We start from the raw sequence: 20,666 nt of genomic DNA, 5'->3' as shown, positions 1-20,666 counted from the left end.
CCATCGTGAGTCACAGCCTGGGTGAGACAAAAAACTGCACACGCAGCACACTGATGACATACAACCAGTCCGCCCGATTTGTGCACACACTGCTTTTTCACAGCCTCCTCAGGTGTTCAGGGAACACAAGGTTCTCATCACATCCAATCAGACAGTAGTAAGCCACTAGGGAGGTCATTACAGCTGCAATCAATTAGAAAACAAAGCATGATGTAGAGCTCCTCTCCTAATAGCAGCGTTTCTCTCGTTAATCACTACGAAGTGCAAGAATGTCATGTTTAAACGTGACTCTTCGCTGCATGCTTCAGGTGAAAAAGAAGCACTTTAAATGTCAGCGACAGGATCCTGCTGGTTGTAATTCTCAACCGCTCTGAACTTTCCTTTTAATTCTGCAATAATCAGTTTAATTGATTGGACACCAAATGCTTCAGGTAAGTTTACCCTCAGAGTTCATCCAAATAGAAATTGGAATTTGTGTCAAAGCTTAAGAATTTAAAAGCTATATGCCCTAAGATGGTGAAAGTAACTTCTGGTCAAATTTGTGATCGTTCGGCACATTCTCTGATCATCTTCAAAAAGTCTGTAATTATTATTATTATATATATATATATATATATATATATAATTTTTTCAAATTAAAGCATCAACACTATTGATTTTAAAAGCTATGTGCCCCAAGATGGTTAAACGGATCACATTTTAGATCTGTATGTACATTAACCTAATTCTCCAATTTGAGCTTATTTGAGTAAAAGAAACTTTTGAATGAATTAATATTCTTACAGGTACTCTGTTTGTGTGAGTGTCACTTTATTTTTAAGGTTTGTTTTTATTTATATATAGTTAACTGCCAGATTTGATTTACAGTAAAAGCTAGACTCTGGATAAACATTTGTATTTATGCAAATAGATGCATATGATGGATGTATTGCATTTATGAGTGATGGAGTGGTTGGTGAATTTGTTTATTTGATGAACTTGTAATAAATATGAATATTTGCATTTGAGAAGTGCAATGTGCAGTGAAATAAAAAGAAGCTGTTTGGCGGAGACAATCATCCTATTATGTTGGACACTTTGGGCTAAATTGCAGGGTGCTGAAGTAGTAAAAATAAAATAAAATCAGACACACTGATGTGTCATTGTTCGGTTCAGAAGCGTCTTTTGGTTTCCGTCGATGGCTTCGAGTTTAACGCCGCTCTTGATCGAGGGGCTCGTAAAAGGCAAAATCTGGTGAATTTGTTTTGATCTCCCCTCGTCCTCTCACAGGAAATAATCTTAGCTCTCTTTGCCCTCGTGTGCTGGCTGTGCTTCTCTTTTGGCAGGATTTGTTTTCCCCTCCTCAGAGACCGGCGGCTTCATTCTGTGAGTTGCCGTTCATCCCTTTTTAAAAATGAAGCGTAACATTTGGGCCCCTTTTTGTTGTCAGCCACAACACTTTGGAGGCTGTAGACACCATCAATCACACGAGCCTCTCTATACTCTAGTTGTTTTATTAGACTACGCTGGGCACTTCATTAGTTACACTAGCTAATGGCATCCAAGCGTGGATGTGGATGTGCATTGCACTCAAACATAGCATCCAGTATATTTCCATATTCTCTAATATAATATGTCAGCGGAAACAAATGGACATCACATGATCTCCTCAATTCCCCCAGGCTTTTGTGACACAAATGTGAGTGGAGTACACTGTGGAGGTCTGCTCCTGTTTTATGTCCCAAAGACGAGCTGCCTTTGCCAGAACAATTAATTGGTACAGCCTCTCTCAGTTGGAGGATTAGCGCAGAACAAAAAGCTGTCACTGGTGTGTCCTATTTTCAATTGATTGTACTGTACAATGTTTTCAAACTAGAGCAAAAAGCACTCCTGTTATGTTCGAATATGTACCCACTGTTACAGATGTACAGTACTATGAAACTGGTTAGATTGAGTGGCTGCAAATGCCTTCAAGAGGGAGGGGCAGCATAATTCATAATTCAAAGATTTTCCAGACTTTTTCTTTGGCTTTGGTCTCAAGACAACATGACATCAGCTATGGAGGAGTTGAGCTGCATCCATGAAGCGTTATTCATGGGAACAGGAATTGAGAACATTACAATTAAATGGAACTAAAAAAAATTTTTTTTTAAAAGACAACAAATTAAGTCAGCAGGTCTGCCTCACAGTCAAGAGGTCCTGGGTTTGAATCTGTAGCGCAGGCCTTTCTTTGGGGAGTTTGCATGTTTTCTCCAGGTACATGTTTGAAGACTCTAAATAAGTTATGAATGATATAATAAGTTAATCAATGGCAGCTTTTCACACTGGCCAGCCTGCTTGCTTTCCTAGATTTAGGGGGTTGAAGTCGACCCCCAAAACTTAACACCCGAGACTTGCCGCTCACACCCATTTGTGCCAGCAATTGTCGCGGCCCCAGACGTGATGGGGATGTAATCATCTGAATGCGCCAAGCCGCAATGGCTGTGTGATCGTGCAGTATGACACGGCAGTGGCCTGGTTGATATGGAGCCTTGTATTCCAACTAGAATCGGGTTAGAAGTCCAAACCGAAAGAAAACGCTCCATTAAAAACACCTAAATTGAAAAAAATGGGAATGGAATTACGTTTGGTTTCACAGGGGTTGATTATTGCTTTTGTCAAACTGATCCAAAAGTCACGTCACATGTAAACAGTTGACCAGAGATCTTGAATCGGAATGACAAAAAACTCAAGAATAGTGTCCCGCTTAGGTGAGTTCCGTGTGAAACGGCCCGGTGAACAAATGCAGACTCGACCTTTATACCTTTTGATGTGCCAGTTTAGTGAAGAAAGAGTTTCTATATGTATATGTGGGATCTGTTTACCCAGGACAGTATAATTGAAGATGGATGTCATTTCCTCGATTGTTTACTGCTCCTTAAATTCTGAAAAGTAAAATTTGTGTTGTTGTCCACATACCCTTAAAATGTCACCTCATCTTTATCATTTTCAATTTGTAAACAGCCAGGAAAAGTAAGAATGGGCAGCTGTAATGACCATGTGTCTTTACGACAACACGCCCCACCTGTGGAACGGGCGCGGCATCTGTAAAGCTGGCGTTTTTAAAAGTGGACATCAAACTAAAAATAAAAAATCAAATCAGCATTAACCTGAATTAGTAATTGGGGGCAAAAAAACCAACTGCCTCATGATTAAGATGATGGAGGAAGCAAACCTTTCTTAAAGTGTCACATCATCATTTCCTGCTTGTAAATGTCATCATTATGACCTTCGCGTCATCCGGCTGCTTTTTATGAATCCCCTCCTTGGGCTAAAAATAGCCTCCAAACTTCTTTATGCTGAGCTTTTGTCTTTTACTTGCGAGCAATAATAATAAATCAGCTTTTACTCTCAAGCATCATTTAGTCAAAGTCGATACGACAGCGCCGCCGTCCTCCACCTCCGTGTCACACAAACTGTGCGATGGCCCTGGGTGTTAAATTGAGTGAAATTGATTTTACGCAGCAAGCCGAAGACATCTGAAGGGCTTGCACCCGTCTCCTCCCACACACGCGCACGCACTCGCACACGCGTGCACAAAAAAGATGATAGTTATATAAGTTTCCCTCCCACTCCCCCCGCCTCCTCTGCCACGAGCAGGGGTGTTGTCATAGCAACCGCACCCCTCCTTCGAACGTCAGCGCTTGAGCTTGGAGGATGAAGCTGCGTGCAGCATCTGTCTCTCTCTCGTGCCTCTCAGAGAGCACCTGTCATCTTTTTCTACTTTCTCTCTGTTTGCATGACACTCTGAGAGCTGCGGCGTAACGTTTCGCCCCGCGTGGACGGATTCGATTGACGACTAGACTCGACTGGAGAGTCGCGCACCTTCACGCGCTGGTCCAGCTGCGTGCACAGGTGAGCGCTTGTGTGTTCAGTATTGTTTCAAGTAGGTCTGGAAACTGATTTGGGGTTGGAAGGCGCATCGGATATGAGTACATGCGTGTTCCAGGTCTTCTTCCCACAGAGGTGAGATTTGTGGAAACATGTTGGGCGACGCATGCAGTGGAAGCGCCAAAGTCGAAATCAATTTGTTCCGTGTCGATGGTTGACTTCAAGGTTGTGCTCATTCTAAAAGCAATTTCCCCATTTAGAAAATCATGTCAAATGAATTCATTCCATCCATCTATTTCTATCTTATGTTTTTCCTTTCTTTTTATCTCTACGTTTATGGACAATTCAGTCTTCAATTGCATGATTTTGGAATGTGGGAGGACGTACCCGCAGAAAACGCACAGGGAGAACATGCCAACTCCACATAGGATTTGAACCATGAACCTTCGAACTGTGAGGCAGACATGCTTAACCACTTGCTCGCCGTGCTGTGAATTGATTAGTTAACCATTGTAAAATAAAACAAAATAAGTCAAACCACTCGGCCTTGGCAGCCTAAGCCTCAGCATGATTGTGAGGAAGCAAGGTGTTTGCAGCGTGGATTCATTTTTCTCCAAGCTCAAACAATCAATATTTTAATTAACAATTCGATACAGCGTTGCCCTGCTATTTACGGAGATAAGGACCGAGCCCTGCTGCGGCAAGTCAAAATATGTAGGCAAGTACTTGACACCCTTAAAAAGCTTTATAATGGCCTACGGATGCCACAGATGACGGCAAAGCACTAGTTTTGTATATTTGTAACTCATCAACTCACTTCAACATAGTTCCTTGCCACCAAGATGCCACAGCATGGTGACAAAGCACTACTTTTGTATTATTGACTCTCAACTTTTGGCGAAACGAAGCTCCTCAATTCACTTCAAAAGTAGTTCCTTGGTATCAAGATGCCCAAAGATAATTGACTCGCCTCAATTCACCTCAACTTAGTTCCCTGCCACCAAGATGCAACAAGATGGTGACAAAGCAAGGCTTTTGGGGAAATGAAGCTCCTCATTTCACTTCAAACATAGTTCCTTGGTACCAAGATGCTCACAGATTGCGCCAAACTAATACTTTTATTGCTTTGGCTCGAGCACAAAAACAGTGACTAGGTGGGGTTTTCTGTGATAAGTTGAAAACATTTTTTTATAATTAATTCATGAATGCTGAGCTGCGAATTTGCCACGCTTCACTCTATTCTGAACTGCCACACCAGTGTAAAAAAGGGAACTGCCACTGTCAAATACAACTAAAGGACAGTGGTGCCTTGAGATGCGAGAGATCCGACTTGACTTAAGTTTTTTGAGGTACAAGTCGTCATCTGGCCAAATTGTGATGCAAACGTCTTGTACGAGCGCTGTATGGTGGCAGTGAAGTCAACTTACTTGAAAGTAAGTCGCAGCTTGGCAACTAGTGAACAATTCATCAAAATCAGAACAGCACTTCCAGTTGAAGTTCACTGTCAAACCAAACATAAAACAAAGAAAGTTACATGCCGGCTACTGAAAACAACGAAATGACTTTTCCTTAAGAATGCCCCTGCTAGCTTAATGCTAATACATAATTGAAACCTCCATTGAGATGCTGACGATTAGCAAAGCTAGTCACAGTGTTATTAGGCAGTTTAAGCAACACAAGAAGCCAGACAATATAACAGTACTCAAAGGCATATATTCCTTATCCCCTGCGTAAAACTGACTAGTCACTGAGAATAGTCTGCATGACTGTATTATACTGCCCCCTGGTGGCCAACGCAGGCAGACCCAAAGGAGCAGCACACTCTATTGATTTGAAGCATTAAATCATGATGCACAAGCATACACATACATACATTTACAGGTTATTGAATCATGTTGTTACTCTTTTTTTTTTTATGAATTATAATATTATAGAGTGCTATTTTCCTTGTTAAAATCACATTATAAAAAAAAAAAAAAAAAAAAAATGACATGCGTGGTCAAGGCACCACTGTAAAACATTTCAATTATACATAAAACATAGCACGGCTTAGCATATTTTCCCGTACTGTTTTGGAATGAGCAGGATCGTGGTCACGTGATGTCCAGTGACGTACAACAGTGTAACCCTCGTCTTCCTCTCCTCTCCCCCAGCAACCAGCCCGCTGCCCACCCTCAGCGATGTCGTGGCTGTTCTTGGACTGGTTCGTGCCGCTCTACCTGCTGGTTTCCGTCCTGGTGCTGGCGGGCTTCGGGGCCTGCTTGTACTTCCTGGAGCCCGGGCTGCACGACGCGCACACGTGGAGCAACAAAAGCGGCCGGCATCGCCCCCTGGTGGCCAACGTGAACTGCAGAGATGACGACACAGACGCTCTCATATGATCCCATGGGAGGGCGGAGGGGGGCTTTGACAGTGGAAAGAGGAGGGATGGTCTGTTAAGAGCCTTATCCCATCACAGCAACTTTTCTCTCATCCCGAGCATATTGTATTTTTTTTCTTTTTTTCAGGAGGAATCATCTTTAAATCATCATCAATCATTCATCTTTTGTGGAGCATAATGGCCTCTGGGAGGGCTTGATGTCAACTTTCATGCCGTTGTCCACCTGTGCCAATGTTTACACGCGTGGGTACCACTTCACACGTATCGTAGTGTTACCATACGGTATGTAGTTCTTTTGTTAAAGTGACACATCGTCTCAGTCTTAATTATGCGGTAACCCCGCATAATTAAGATTATTATTATTATTTATTTTATTTTTTTACACCTGTTTCCCTCTGCATTGCACATTCAAATACAGAAACATCTCAATAAAATGGAATATTGTAGAAACGTTCATTTATTCCAGAAGTTCAATTCATAAGTGAAACTTATGCATAAAGTACTTAAACACCCAAAGTATTTTTCAGAAGGCCACTTCCTAACTAAAAATAAATCTTTTTTTCTTATGTACAGTCATTTTATAATAATAATAACTTCGAGCACGCCTTTCAAGGGACCCGAGGAAGTTTATTTCATTTCCAATTCCTTGAGATTGTGAATTTGGGGTTTTTGGTAGCGTAAATTATAACCATCAAAATTAAGACGGAAAAATTAAATGCATCTATATGATATATTTGTTTAACTTTTTTAATTAACTATTGAAATAAATTTGAGATTTTCACAATATTTGAATTTATTGAGATGCACCTGTATTGTTTGTAACATTACCTAAAAAAAAGTTTAAATCTATTTCTTCAATGTTTATCCCCCTTATAGATTCAAAATAATTCAAAAGCCTGTTAACACTTTTATTCAAGATGCAATCTCAGTTTATTATTTGTACTCTCATTGTGCATACCTGTACACAATCTTTGTTTGCCACTTTGTGTCATTTTCAGCAAAAACATGACCCATTAATTAGATGAAATCTATTAACTCTAAATTAGGGTCTGAATAAATTTGTGCTTTTCTATGTCTCAAAAACAATCGTTTTTCTACTTTATGTATGACATCCCCGTAAGTTCATCATGGCGGTTGCTGTCGTGTCAAACTGCACCGCATCAGGTCGGGAGGTGTCGCTAATATTTTGTACACCTCCTTCGGCTCCATAAGGTCAAATATTAGAAACGGCTCTTGAGATGATGGCGGGCAAATGTACAACCACTGCAAACCACAACCAATCAACACAGTGTATGATTATCTTTTTTTGTATTGGATCATGTTGGCAGATGTACCTAATGTTGTGGCCGCTAATGCTGTAAACCAGGGGGTGGGCAAAGTATGGCCAGCGGGCCAATTCTGGCCCACCTGAAAGTTACACGATCAAGAGTACTGTAATATTTTTATTTACCTAATGAAATATTTTCTGATTTATTTTTTTTTTTTTTTTTTTTTTTTTTTTTTTTTTTTTTTATTACTGATAAGGTAAAATATTAGTAAATCAAACAAATTTACATTCCAAAAGTATTTAACAATTGCATAATTGGTAAAAAAAAATAAAGAATAAATAAATGTATTAATTATAAATATTTAAATATTAAAATAACGTTGTTGTTTTTTTTTTCAACCTCATCTACGAACGACTTGGCCCACTAGTCTGTTTTAAAAATCAAATGTGGCTCTTGAACCCAAACGGTTGCCCTGCTGTAAATGCATGGAGGCTGTCCCTCCTCTCCCTGGCAGTGTTGGCACAACAACAGATGCTGAGACGCATGTAGATGGTTCGTGCCACTTGTGTAGTAGTGACTATAGCGCCACGTGTGACTAATAAAAGCAGCAGATGTGCATGCGTAGATGCCAGAAAATGATATTGAGAGTGATCTTTTGTCATTGTTTCGACTGACTGTGGCTGAGTCACTCTGACTACACTATGCTTCCTTCTCTGCTCACACTCAAATGAAAGTATGGTACAGTAGTGGTGATGAGTATGTTTGGTGTCAAGAGCAGGACAGAGCTCCGAGCGAGGATGCAGTGTGGGCGCTAAACAACAATGCGGCCTCAGTGTGCAGGAATCACGAGAATGGCCCTGGTCAGCCCGCGACGCCCACTCTGTCTTTCCCAGTCTTGCTGTTTGTCTCCCTTTACACACTCAAGTCTGACAACAACCAGACAGCAGCTTCCGTGTGCAGGTTAGTGACTCACTTATTACATTTTTGTTCATTATCATTGTTTCAACTCTACATATTCTTTCTTTTTTTAAGGGGGGGGCGGAATGCAAGAGAGAGTGAATAACAATAATCAGTTGAGGACACTTACAAATGATGTCTATCAAAAATGCTGTTAAGTTGGCACCATTTCCACAATTAAGGTGGTACTTCCTGTATGAGGCTCTTATTTTGGAAGACAAAGCACGCCACTTCCAGGAGCAGAAGTAGTGATTTAACAACGCTCAATAGACGGTAACTTTTACAAATAAACATCACGTAAAACACGAATAATGCATAATTATGCACGGCATAAGAGTCTGCCCTTATTTTTAGTGTTTTATTTTCCCCTTTACTTTATTGTTTAAACTTGGTTATTGTTTCTAAATGATGTTAAATAGTTTTATGTTTGATGTGTGTTTTTGTTCAGCTTTGTTTCAGCTACAGTTGCTTGTAAAACGCTATCTATCAAAGTAAAATTTATTTGAGTTGAGTGTTAATGACTGATTGGGCACCACTGCTCTAGATCCTGCACAGGATTTGCGCTATAGAAAATAAATGGATGGATGGGTTTGTATTTGTGCACCTAAATCGTGTTTTGTTCGATTGCCTCTTCTCCGGAAGGAATTGTCAGCCTCCAACAAATGTTTCTTTTACTTCATTCTTCACCAGGTTGCACTCTCATCTCATTTCCACAACATAAGAAGCAGCAGGCGAAGAAAGAATGAGCGTATTTGACCGTCTGTCACCTTTAATCCCTCGGCTGTCGCCGTGCGCCAAACAAGCCAAAGATCATCCTCATCTTCCTCTTCCTCCCCATCCTCCATCCGCTCCTTTGTCTGCTCCCGTCAAAGGGAAAGGCTTTGACATCCCTTCGTTTAGACGCGAGGGTGTCACCCACGAAAGAAATCAAAAGAGGCAGTCAGGCGCTGACAGGTAAGCAACAATGGAGCTTGTATTCTGGGTCATCGTGTGGCACATGGACATCTCACCAACTACGGCTGATGTTGGAAAGCGGCTCTGGATCTTCACCCAGTCCTGCTGATCATGTCATTGACGGCAAAACTTGGTGTAAGGGGTCCGCCGGGGGGCGTTTATTTTGTAAAAAAAAAAAAAAAAAAGCCCCACTGTTGAGTAAAGTGCACAACGACTTGCTCGCGGACACATTTTCAGAAGTAAGCCAAACCCCAAATCAATCGCAGCTGTTCCAGTTGACTTTTCCTGACATTTTTGTAGTCACATCTGACAACACCGCTGAGAGCTTCCACAGTATTAGAGGGATCTCATTGTTCAAAGATATTAGTCAAAAGCACGGTACAAAATATATATCAAACCATATGAATAATTCTGGACTTAAACAAAAGCCCGTCAGATATCGAAGTGCTTTGGGTACAATTGATGACAATTTATTTTTTTTAATAATGGTGAATGAAGAAAAATGGGCTGCAGCAAAAAGGGCACTTATTTTTCATCCACAGCAAAAAAAAAAAAGGCAGGTGCTTGAGCACCACTTGGGGTCAATGTGTGCACGTGCCTGGTATTGATCCATCCATCCATTTTCTTTGCCGCTTACCCTCACGTGGGTCACGGGCGTGCTGGAGCCTCTCCCAGCTATCTTTTGGGATTTTTGCTTGCCCTCAACTTGTTCCACTGACTTCATGGTTCGTTCCAAGAACTTTTCCCCAGCCTGGAATCATTTTGATCTTTTGATGCCAAATCAGGTAAATCATTTTCTCCTTTGGGTATTGTTTACTGTTAGTTTTTGAATGAAACATGTTTGTACGCTTCTCTGGCAAGAGGTTTGAATTGTTTCCAGACAAATTCACTTTTGATTTCATTGTTAAGTGAAGCGAACAACTCAGCAAACAAATGGAGTAAATGAAATTATGCAATGATGAGATCATATTTTAAGTAAAGGAAAAGCGATTCGATATTATTCCACAGGCTGATGTTGGGTTTGCAGGATGTAAGCTTTTCCATCTTCTTTTCGTTTTGTTTACCTGCAATGATTTTAGATCTACTGCAGGGGTCACTATCGAGTGAGCAACACAGTGTCAGTACAGTGCCGACACAGTTTGTGTAGTGTGTGAATACACTCCTTGAGGTATCATCATCGCATCACTACTCGTGAGCAGTATAAAAGCTCATCCCATAAGATGTCCACTTCAACATTTCCACCCCCTCTCTGCAGCTCCACGTGCATTGGACCAGCTTGTTCACGCGCGTGTCCTTCTTGGAGCGAACACGGTCAGCACCTGCAGAGGAACGACGGAGAAATAACTTTCAACCGTCCCCCGAAGCCCTCCGGCATCTTTTCTCCAAAGACGAACGCCTCCCCGTCTGACCGTCTCCAACTGAAGCCGAGCTTTTCTCTACATCCCGGCGTTCCTTCTGCATTAGCAGAGCGGACTGAGCCCCGAGCCAGGCGGGATCGTCTTGATCGGAAAGCGCGGGTGGACTTTACCAATAGAGGTAAACGAGGACTTAAGGACAAGTGCTGAGCAAAATCTTCTATTTTAGATAACAAATGCAACAAAAAGAGAGGGGAGCTTCAAGCAGCAAAAATACAAATAAATCAACTCTGATCAAGATGAAATATCACAAATCAAGGCCAAATATGCTGTTCTTTGTCAAGATATTTCTTGTTACCAGACAGTTTTGCTGCAGGAGCATTTCACCGTATTGAGACCCCCACCACTAACCCCCTAAAAAGTATTAAACATGGCATTATAACTTGTTGAGATTTTATTATGATTTAAAATAAGCAATATTGTAATTCTTTAGGTGAATGTAGTGTAAAGCCACTACTTTTAAGGCATCATCTTTGCTCAGCAGATATTCTCGCTTAAATTAATATATTCCTCATTTGATTACTTTTTTATTTTTTTTTTAAGCCCAGTTTTTGCAGTGTTATCCTGAGCGTGGGTATGAGAAAATGCACCCGGAGAGCCAAGCAGCTGGATGGATGACTCCTGCAAAGTCTGCGGCCAGCTGGGAAGATCAGCTCGGAAGACATTCCAAAGAAGATACCCAGTGGACATTATCCAACACAACAGTCAATGATTTGGAGGTTGAGCAGGACCGCAGCTGTCAATCAAGAGGCAAGACTCAAACAATGCAAGCTCCCTGGCGGACGCACATGGGAACGCAATTTAAGACGTGTCTAGTGCATCCTGTGCAAGCATCTCCTGCTCCACACATTGGAATCGCACCTCCAAATGTCAATGAAGTGAGTGCGTCTCTAAAAGGATCCCGCTGTCATGGAGCTACCGCCAAAGTGCGAGAACATCCCTTAAGCCTTGACGCGGAGCTCTTTGACGGGCCGTCTGCAGCCGAATGCTCAAAGAAGACCAGTCTTCCAGGGGGGGGACTAGAGGATCCCTATTACGTCAGCATTTCTTACACAGATTCGGTGTATGAGGGTGAGTACGGAGCGGTGGAGAGAGGACTGCAGTTCGTCACTGGGGGGGCGGGCGTGATCAGACTCAAACGTCGCTGCTTATCAGTAGACGAGCAGACGTGTTGATTAAGGAAAACATTGGTGAGCGGAGCGTTTCAATGTGGCGCTCCTAAATATGCGACGGAGAAGAGCTGAGGAAGAATGGAAGGAGAAGGAGATAAGTGAGGTACACAATTGCAGCAAGTCCACATAGGGTGGGCTACATTTTTTAAATAGTCCTTGGTAAAGGAGGTAAAAAGAAAAAAAATGCATATAAAAGACCTAAACTCTTTCATTGGAGTACTTGAGCTTCCTCTCAACCAGCCAACAAGTTTGTTTTGCTAATTGCTAAACTCATCCTGAATCAAGTCTGCATGGACAGAATAATAATATACTGGTGCTTTGAGATATGAGTGACTCGACTTAACATGTTTTTTGAGGTATGAGCTGTCATCCGGATGATTTATTTATTTTCTGCTCTGATTTACGAGCACAGACTTGAGATACGAGTGCTGTATGGTGGCAGGTGACTCGACTCCGCAACAAGCTGCAGTTTGATAGATAGAATTAGTAAATATCTAAAAAATATATATAATGCATGAAGAAAAAATATATTCAAGCTTCTTGTTTTTTTCAGCTAAAGGTTATGTCACGACTAAACATAAAACGAAGATAAGTACAGTACATGTTATGTATTTGAAACATTAGCGTCCACTAGCATACAATAGGAAACACTATAGGCACACGGGCTAACAGTTAGCATCCATGCGGCGGTGTTCTTCCCCTTTAACTACCGAATGTCCAAACACAAACTTTGCAGCAACGCTTGTAGACGGATAATAACAATACTCACAAGTCACATGTTCTTTATTCTCTGCGAAGAATGATTAATAATCCTGGCGCACTGACAATCTCAGAGATGAGTACAGTATATTTGTATGATGGTCTTATACCGCCCCCAGGTGGCCAAGGCGCATACACCAGAATGAGCAGCACAATGGAGAAAGTGACAAAAACGGTGTTATTCTTTTACATTCTATTTAATTATGTCATAACTGGATGCTTTTTAAAATAATAATAATAATAATAAAGTATCATATTATAGAGTGATTGCAGGTTGGTCTCCAGTTCCCAAACATGCAAATTAGGTTAATCGAAAATTCCATTTTGAGCGATCTCCTCGTGCCTTGGAGGCGTGGTTGTATTGCGCCTGCGCACCGCATCTTCCCACGCCCTCTTTCCTCTCGTGTCGCCTTGGTAACGGAGGAAAAAGAAAAGAGGGGAGGGGTGTTGGGGCTGGGAAGGAGAGGAGAGGCACCCTCAACAATCTGCTCATCTCACCACCGCCGCGTCGGATTGTTGAAATTTGCGGCGTCGTCGCGTCTCAGGTTAGTTGCGAAGCAGCTGTTAGCGTTCGCCAACCGGCATGTGGCGACTATTAGCCGCGAGCCGTCTGGTTTTGTCCTGAGACAAAAAAAAAGAGAGAGAGAGGCCCTCCGATGATGATGATGGTGTTGTAAAGAACCGGAAGAAGCACAGGCGCTAAACGTCTTCTTTTCCAGTAGCCGCTCACAGATCGGAAAGGTGTGTTTTGTGAAGAGAAACAGGCCGCGATTTTCTGGGGGGGGGGGGGCTTCAGCGTGCTTGCGCGTGCGGGAAATGTGCAGTGACGGCCGCGGTGGCCCGCCATCGCGTTGCTGTGAGAGAAAAGAACAAATGTGCACGCTGGGACTTGGCTTGTCTCGGATCTTATTATTATTTACCATCTGTCAACTCACCACTGGTTGATTCAGACCAGACACACTTTTTATTTTTATTTTTAATTTTTTTTTTATTTACACACCTCAAGTGGTGTCACAGTCTTGCTTGTCTGCGTATTTAAATATTTATACCTGTGTCTGGGTGTAGTACAGTGGCGAGGAACTTCATCTCTTTTCCCTTTTTCCTACCAGGGCCCATATTAAATGTCGAACGACTATTATTATGTATTATCCGCTTTTGATGGTATTTCTGCGTTTTTGTTGTTGTTTTTTTTTAACCAGCGTTTCCCTAAAGTCTGCAGGACATACTGGCAAAAAAAAAAAAAAAAAAAAAAGCATATTTTCAAGAAATGACATTTTCACCAGCATTTGATTGAATTGGAATGTTGATGAATTACATCTTCGATATCATTTCCAACATTGTAAAAGTAGCAGTAGTGTAGTAGTACACACGCGACAGTAAACTTTCTGGGCTATGTGATTTTCATCTCTCGCTCCTCTGCAGACATGTCGGACATAGTTCCTCCAGAAGTGAGACCCAAACCGGCCGTCCCGGCCAAGCCCCCCAACGTGGGCGCTCCCTCGCCCTCCGGCCCCTTCCCGCCTCAAGGGCCAGGCGCGGGGGGAGCGGGTGTATCCGCGCCGCCCCACAGCGCCATCCCGGTGCCCGTCGGGAGTCACGGCCCGAGCCACGGGGGCTCTCACGCCTTCGGTCTCGGCGCGGCCCACGCCGGGGGTCACGGTCACGACGGCACCGGCGGGGGGTCCGCTCTGCTGGGGTACATCGGCATCGACGCCATCATCGAGCAGATGAGGAAGAAGACGATGAAGACGGGCTTTGACTTCAACATCATGGTCGTCGGTGAGTGTGTGTGTGTGTGTGTGTGTGTGTCAAGTGCCGACTCTCGTGAAATCTCATCAACGTTTGCGAGACTTCGGCCGAGTGAGGAGCCCACGCAAGGGTGGGCAAGCTGGGGCCCGCGAGCCACGTACGGAACGCTCTGCCCTTTATTCCGCCTCACTGAGGATTTATTATCGAGAGTCGTGGAATATTTGATGACTTCATTTAGCCGTATTCTTCTTAAAATTGGTTCGTTAAAATGGATTTCTTCATTTTCGTGTATTTTTGATCCATTTACACTATTTAACCAAATAAGTCAAATTTATTATTTGTAAATAACAAAATTCAAAGTAAAAAAAAAAAAAGATTTATGAATAATTATTCATTTAAATAATACAAATAATTGGTTGGTTTTTATTTAGTTACAAATAAAAACATGGATTTTCATTATTTTATTATTAAAATGAGCTATTTTTTATTATTTTTTTAAAATGTTTTTTTCTCTCACCCCATCCGTCAAAATGTTACGTGTGACCCTTGAGCAGATTAATTTAAGCAGACTCTGTTTGTTTATTCTATTATTTAGAAGATCAGACTAGATGTGCTGACCAATATATTTAAGAAATTCCAAACTTTTCCCCCCACACTGTAATAATGGTTTTGTAGTAGTCACTAAATGTCCGAACGGGTGTAAAGGTTTCGCTGCACTGCACTCGCGCACTGCGAGGTAGGACCAACGTCGTTTGTTTCAGGTCTTCTTTTCCCCATTTGGTGTGCGCTCAGGTCACAGCGGTCTGGGGAAGTCGACTCTGGTCAACACCTTGTTTAAGTCCCAGGTGAGCAGGAGGAGTGCCGGCTGGTCCCGTGACGACAAGATCCCCAAAACTGTGGAAATTAAATCAGTGTCTCACGGTGAGTGCATGCAGCGACACACACTCGGCATTTCTTTTTTTTTTTTAGCGACGCAAGAATATGTTTGCCAACTCATGCTCATGCAGGTTCTTAATATGGCAGCCTTTCATCAATGTATCCCATCTGGGGAACTGGGAGGATCCATATTGAAACATTTGTTTGAACATTTGAATTCATAGCCGCGGACCTTCAAACAAACAAATACGATGACTAGTAACGTGAATTCACCATCCCGCCATGTAAAATATCCATATCAGGTGTTTAGCGTCAAGCATCTCCATCGGTGATGAAAAGCTTGACCTATTTATGACTAAAGCTTCAATGTAACAAATGGTTCATAGTCATCAGCCATCTTGGATTGTCCTTGACTGGATCCCTTTCCTTGACCCCCCCCCCCGAGCAGACGGTGACGCGGAGGCGGACACTCATGACATTTGCTTGCAGGCCAAAAGAAGCTATACACCACCCCAATGCTTTTCGCCATTCCTCTAAAGCCACTGGATCGGCATGAGGCGACACTGTGCGGCGTCCTTCGTGATTTAGAGCACCAGGGAGTTAGAGGTGATAAATCGGTGATAAGCCGCTTGGGTGGTCCATTTTTATGGCCACGTATTTTTGCGCTAAATGGCAACGTTCAATCAATGAGCCATCCATTTTCTGTACCGCTTGCCCTAATTAGGACTTTATCCCAGCGGACTTTGTTGGGCCGGAGGCGGGGTCGACTCTGTATTGGTTGCCAGCCAATCACAGGGCACATTTGGACAACCAACACACACACACCCAGAACCTCCGTACGATTGTGAGGCCATGCTGCCCACATTTATTCATAAAATACCAAATGTTTTTTTTTTCTCTCCCAAATAATTACAGTGCACTGCTTCCTATTTGATTGAATTATTATTATTATTATTTGTAAACGATTTTTGTCGATTCTTTGTATGCACAGTTATCGAGGAAGGCGGCGTGAAAATGAAGCTGACTGTTGTCGACACGCCGGGATTCGGGGACTTAATCAACAACGACAACTGGTGGGTGAAAGTACTTCCTCGCTTCCTGTGCAGCCTCACTTGACTTTTTGAAACTTTAAAGTCACAACGCTGCATTCTAGCTCAGCCAACTGTTCAGTACCGCACATGAAATAATTCTTTTACCTACGGCGACAAATAGTCGTCGTCCTTTTTAATGTGCTCATCTTTTTTCATTTGTGTCCACAGCTGGGAGCCCATTTCCAAGTACATCAATGAGCAGTACGAGAAGTTCCTCAAGGAGGAGGTGAATATTACCAGAAAGAAGCGCATCCCAGACACCAGAGTGCACTGCTGTCTCTATTTCATCTCCCCGACCGGACACACGTGAGTGGCTGACATGGTCCTCACCCCGACCCGAGCCTTTGGTCCACATTACAGTCGGCGGTTGCGCGTCCCGTGGAAGTGCGACCGAGAGAACCTCCAATTCTCAGAGCAGTGAAGGTTAATGAGACAGATGAGACAGGGCGACTTCATTTCCCCCGCCTCCGTCTGCCGTTCGGACGATTCGCGCTCGCGCATTCACGGAGAGTGACGGCTCCCCTCCCAGCCTACGTTCTCATCCTTCCTTTCAGACTGCGGCAGCTCGACGTGGAGTTCATGAAGCGCTTGAGTCACTCCGTCAACATCATTCCTGTGATCGCCAAGGCCGACACCGTGACCCCCGAAGAGAGACAGGAGTTCAAACAGCGGGTGAGCGTCGCGCCGTTGAAAGCAAAAACCTTTCCGTATGGTGCGCGAGTTGTGACCTTTTACGTTCACGATGCTTATTGTCATAAATGCGTGAAATTCTATGCAAGTTTCAAGCATACAGCTTGCTGCAGGATATCAAAAGGGAAACAAACGCTTTGGGAGACAAACAAAGAAGAAAAGTTGCGCTTTAGAAAGTCGCTCGGAAGAGTCCGTGTGCTACATGATGCAGGAAGCGTACAATATTCGCTTGCGTAAATGGGTCTTGAAAATAAGGCCGCAGAGCCACAGGGGAGGCGGGCACGCCAACGTTGGCGGCATTCACGCTCCATTCACGTTGCGCTCGTCTAAGTTAGGATGCCCGCACTTTCAAGCAACTTTGTTACTTTTAGTGCAACGAATTGCCGCCCACAGTTGCAAGAAGTAAGTCAAAAATACTTGCTTAGCGGTTGCGCTGAAAGTTAAAGCCAAATGCGGGGCTCCTTAATGTTGCGTTGTCCGCGCTTTGTGATGCAGGTGAAGAAGGAGCTGGAGATGAACGGCATTGAGTTTTACCCGCAGAAAGAGTTTGACGAGGACATGGAGGACAAGAGCGACAACGACAAGATCAGAGTAAGTGATTTGGCTTTTCCGCACAACAGCGGCCACACATCTCTCGGCGGCGCTCCAGTCAATCTCGTGGAATTGTCTGGCGTCCACAGGAGGCGATGCCCTTCGCTGTGGTGGGCAGCGACAAAGAATATCAAGTGAACGGCAAGCGGGTTTTGGGGAGGAAAACCGCATGGGGAGTTGTAGAAGGTGAGCGCTATTTCTTGTCACTTTTACAGCCTGGGCCACAGAGAACGTTTTTGACGGCTGAGGGCATTGGATTCTGTTTTTGTTTGCTTTTCTCGCAGTTGAAAATATGAATCACTGCGAGTTTGCCCAGCTGAGAGACTTCATCATCAGGTAAAATATCTTGATTTGTATTCTCAAAGCATTGAATTCATCGCAACTTTTGCATGTTGCCCCTCATCAGTTCTTGGACACGACTACAGTAGTTGGGACAGCTGTAGCACGAGTGTTGTTGTGGGAACTATTTCTCCCCCAAAGTTGGAGGCAGGCCCCAACCGCGAATGTTCTCACGCTTCTGGGAGGCAAAAACGACGCATCGAAGAGGCGACAGTCGTTAATATTCCGTTCAGTTGTAGCAAGGCCGGTAGGGGCACCTGAATAGCGAGCGTGTGCGTGAGTTCATTCAAGTGCGCAGTCACACGAGAGAGGTGCTTTCGGCTACAGTTCACTTCCGGTCACTCCGCGCACGCTTGCTAATAACGCCATCCAACGTTCGAGCTGAAATGTTCTTATGAACGCTCACCTTAAATGTTCCTTCGCTCCGTTATCTTTGCTGGCGTCACAAACTGAGATATTGTCAAAAAGGCTCTACTGCAACACTACCACTTCATTTGACAATGGCATTTGGAGCTTTTAAATGACATTACAGCGCTGTGCTCTAAAACCACTCTATGCCTCCTCCCTCTGCAGTTGATTAAATCAAGTGCACCCCGGCCACTATATGATTGAATACGCTACATTTGTAAGGTTGAGCTGACTTTACTGCACTTTGTTTGAACTCAAACTCACCTGTGTTTTCGCAGATCTCACTTACAGGATCTGAAGGAGGTGACTCATAGCATTCACTATGAAACGTACCGTGCCAAGAGACTCCACGAGAACGGAGGCCTGCACCCAGTTGACGCCCAGGAAAGCAACCTGTAAGCAGTCCGTCTTGTCCTGCAAGTTCAGTGAGGCTGACAGATGTGCCCGACATTATATGATCATGACTGGCATCGCGGCATGATTGAAACACACTTAAATGTGTACAAATCGGTGTCATTTAATGTGATTTAAAAAAAAACAAAAAAAAAACCCTTGCTTGTCAAAGTAAGTAAATATTTGGGTGTGCCGCCCAGAGTTTGGTGCCATAATACAAAAGACTGCCAATGCCTTGACAGTGCTGGTTGGTTGGAGGTGTCTCAGAGAAAATGTCTGTCATTATACTTGGTTTAGTACGTACTGTAGGTTTTGTGACTGATGGACGTATAGGATCTCTGAATTACTTTAATCATTTCTGCCTCGCATAGGCATTCCATCACATTTATCATGAGGATTATTTTACTTGAAAACAATTTGCACAACTGTGCAGTTTAATATATTTAAAATATACACAAACAAGTCAACAGGAAGAGCTCAAACGTTTGGCAGGATTACATAATTAATGCATTTAAAACAGCATGCTTAACATGACATAACATAACATTTAACTGGTATCCAACTGAGACAGGATGTGTCAGGCTCGTCATTGAGTTTCAAACCTGAGAAAAGGCCGATAGTGATGTCATCCAATTGCCATACTCCTCTCGACCACTTAGTGGCAGCACTCTTCCATAGCTCTGATGTTTCCAATAAGATTTGTTGTAGCCGTTTTTGCCGATGGTCATTGTTTCAAAATATGTCGATAAGGTCACAATTAATCCTGATTGAGCTATCCTGAGTTATACGTCACATGAGTTTTACAAGATTCCAACAATGTACATGTTCAGTGTTTACTCAGTCGGGACGAAAGTGTTCTGCACTGGACTTTTTTTTAATTTTTGTTATAATATTTTTATTTATTTTTGCTGTAGTGCACAAATATGCCAAAACTACAGCCAATTAAACCAATCAGGTTCTTTTTGAGAGAGATGAATCATTGTTTGATACGTGAGCATTTGTGTTGTTTTGATTTGAGACGTAGTTGTTTGTGGATTTTAGTGGAGTCGGGAAAAATGTAAAGAAATAGTGTGAAATGAATTCTTTTTCTAGTCTGTTTACTTGTGCATGCTTGAATCCTAAATGTCTGCGCGCCTAAAGCCAATCGCTGCACTGTTCCATCAACCATTTCTGAGCATGTTATAGTTTGGTAAATACACTAACTGGAATAAAGCACTGCTTTCTGCAATTAACCTGGCAGCCCGCGATAGACAGATTGCTCATCCTTTTGATTTTCCATTATGCATAATTTCTTAAGGTTTTCTGTGAAACATTGAGATATAATTGACAACACTATTGCATCTTATTTTTTATTTGTCTTATTTATTGGAATTTATTGAATAAATGTACATTCCCATGGAAATATTTTCATTCGAATGTGTTTTCATTGAAACTTTACAGCCTAGCTGAATCGTTTGTCTTTATGCAATCTTGCCATCGTGGGTGCCCCAGCTCAACCGTGACCCTCATGAGGACAAGCGCACAAAGAGCATGATGGGATTTCCGTGCTGGTTACGTGCCAGTGGATTGCATCGCAAAACATTTGCAAGCTTGAAGTTTAGAGGATTAGCTACTGTATTTCCTTCAAGGAAACTGATTAGATTATTTCTTGGATGACCATTTGCGTGCGTCACTGATAAAAAGGATCAGATTAGAGGTAAAACAATTCATCGATTCATTGACAACTAATCGATTATCAAATTAGTCGGCAACCATTTTGATAATCGATTAATCGC

General features: G+C 42.8%; 1 protein-coding gene and 1 long non-coding RNA gene across 5 annotated transcripts; both read left to right on the top strand.

Moving 5' to 3' along the window:
* Positions 1 to 149: 149 nt before the first annotated feature.
* LOC133477099 (uncharacterized) lies at positions 150 to 6,040 on the top strand. The gene is made up of 5 exons (XR_009788237.1): positions 150 to 308; positions 403 to 431; positions 1,326 to 1,365; positions 3,771 to 3,873; positions 6,003 to 6,040. It is a non-coding gene; the product is annotated as an uncharacterized LOC133477099 (long non-coding RNA).
* Positions 6,041 to 6,225: 185 nt separating this feature from the next.
* Positions 6,226 to 20,293, top strand: septin3 (septin 3). 4 transcript variants are annotated; one of them, XM_061771464.1, is made up of 13 exons: positions 6,226 to 6,472; positions 8,276 to 8,457; positions 10,664 to 10,944; positions 11,367 to 11,894; positions 14,177 to 14,533; positions 15,296 to 15,424; positions 16,371 to 16,452; positions 16,639 to 16,776; positions 17,025 to 17,142; positions 17,656 to 17,751; positions 17,841 to 17,937; positions 18,036 to 18,087; positions 18,777 to 20,293. In XM_061771464.1, the coding sequence occupies exons 1-13, from the start codon at positions 6,461 to 6,463 to the stop codon at positions 18,895 to 18,897; spliced, it is 2,193 nt and encodes a 730-aa protein (XP_061627448.1). In that variant the 5' UTR covers positions 6,226 to 6,460; the 3' UTR covers positions 18,898 to 20,293. The 4 variants fall into 4 exon arrangements, with proteins under 4 accessions (XP_061627448.1, XP_061627447.1, XP_061627449.1 ...); XM_061771463.1 differs by lacking the exon at positions 6,226 to 6,472 and adding an exon at positions 9,145 to 9,408 and having other exon boundaries at positions 8,302 to 8,457; XM_061771465.1 differs by lacking the exons at positions 6,226 to 6,472; positions 8,276 to 8,457; positions 10,664 to 10,944; positions 11,367 to 11,894 and adding an exon at positions 13,151 to 13,299.
* The last annotated feature ends 373 nt before the right edge of the window (positions 20,294 to 20,666 follow it).

The sequence above is a fragment of the Phyllopteryx taeniolatus genome, chromosome 4 (genome assembly GCF_024500385.1).
Source record: "Phyllopteryx taeniolatus isolate TA_2022b chromosome 4, UOR_Ptae_1.2, whole genome shotgun sequence".
Lineage (NCBI taxonomy): Eukaryota > Metazoa > Chordata > Actinopteri > Syngnathiformes > Syngnathidae > Phyllopteryx > Phyllopteryx taeniolatus.
Note: the sequence above shows the minus strand (reverse complement) of the source record. Positions and strands in the feature narration are given on the sequence as shown.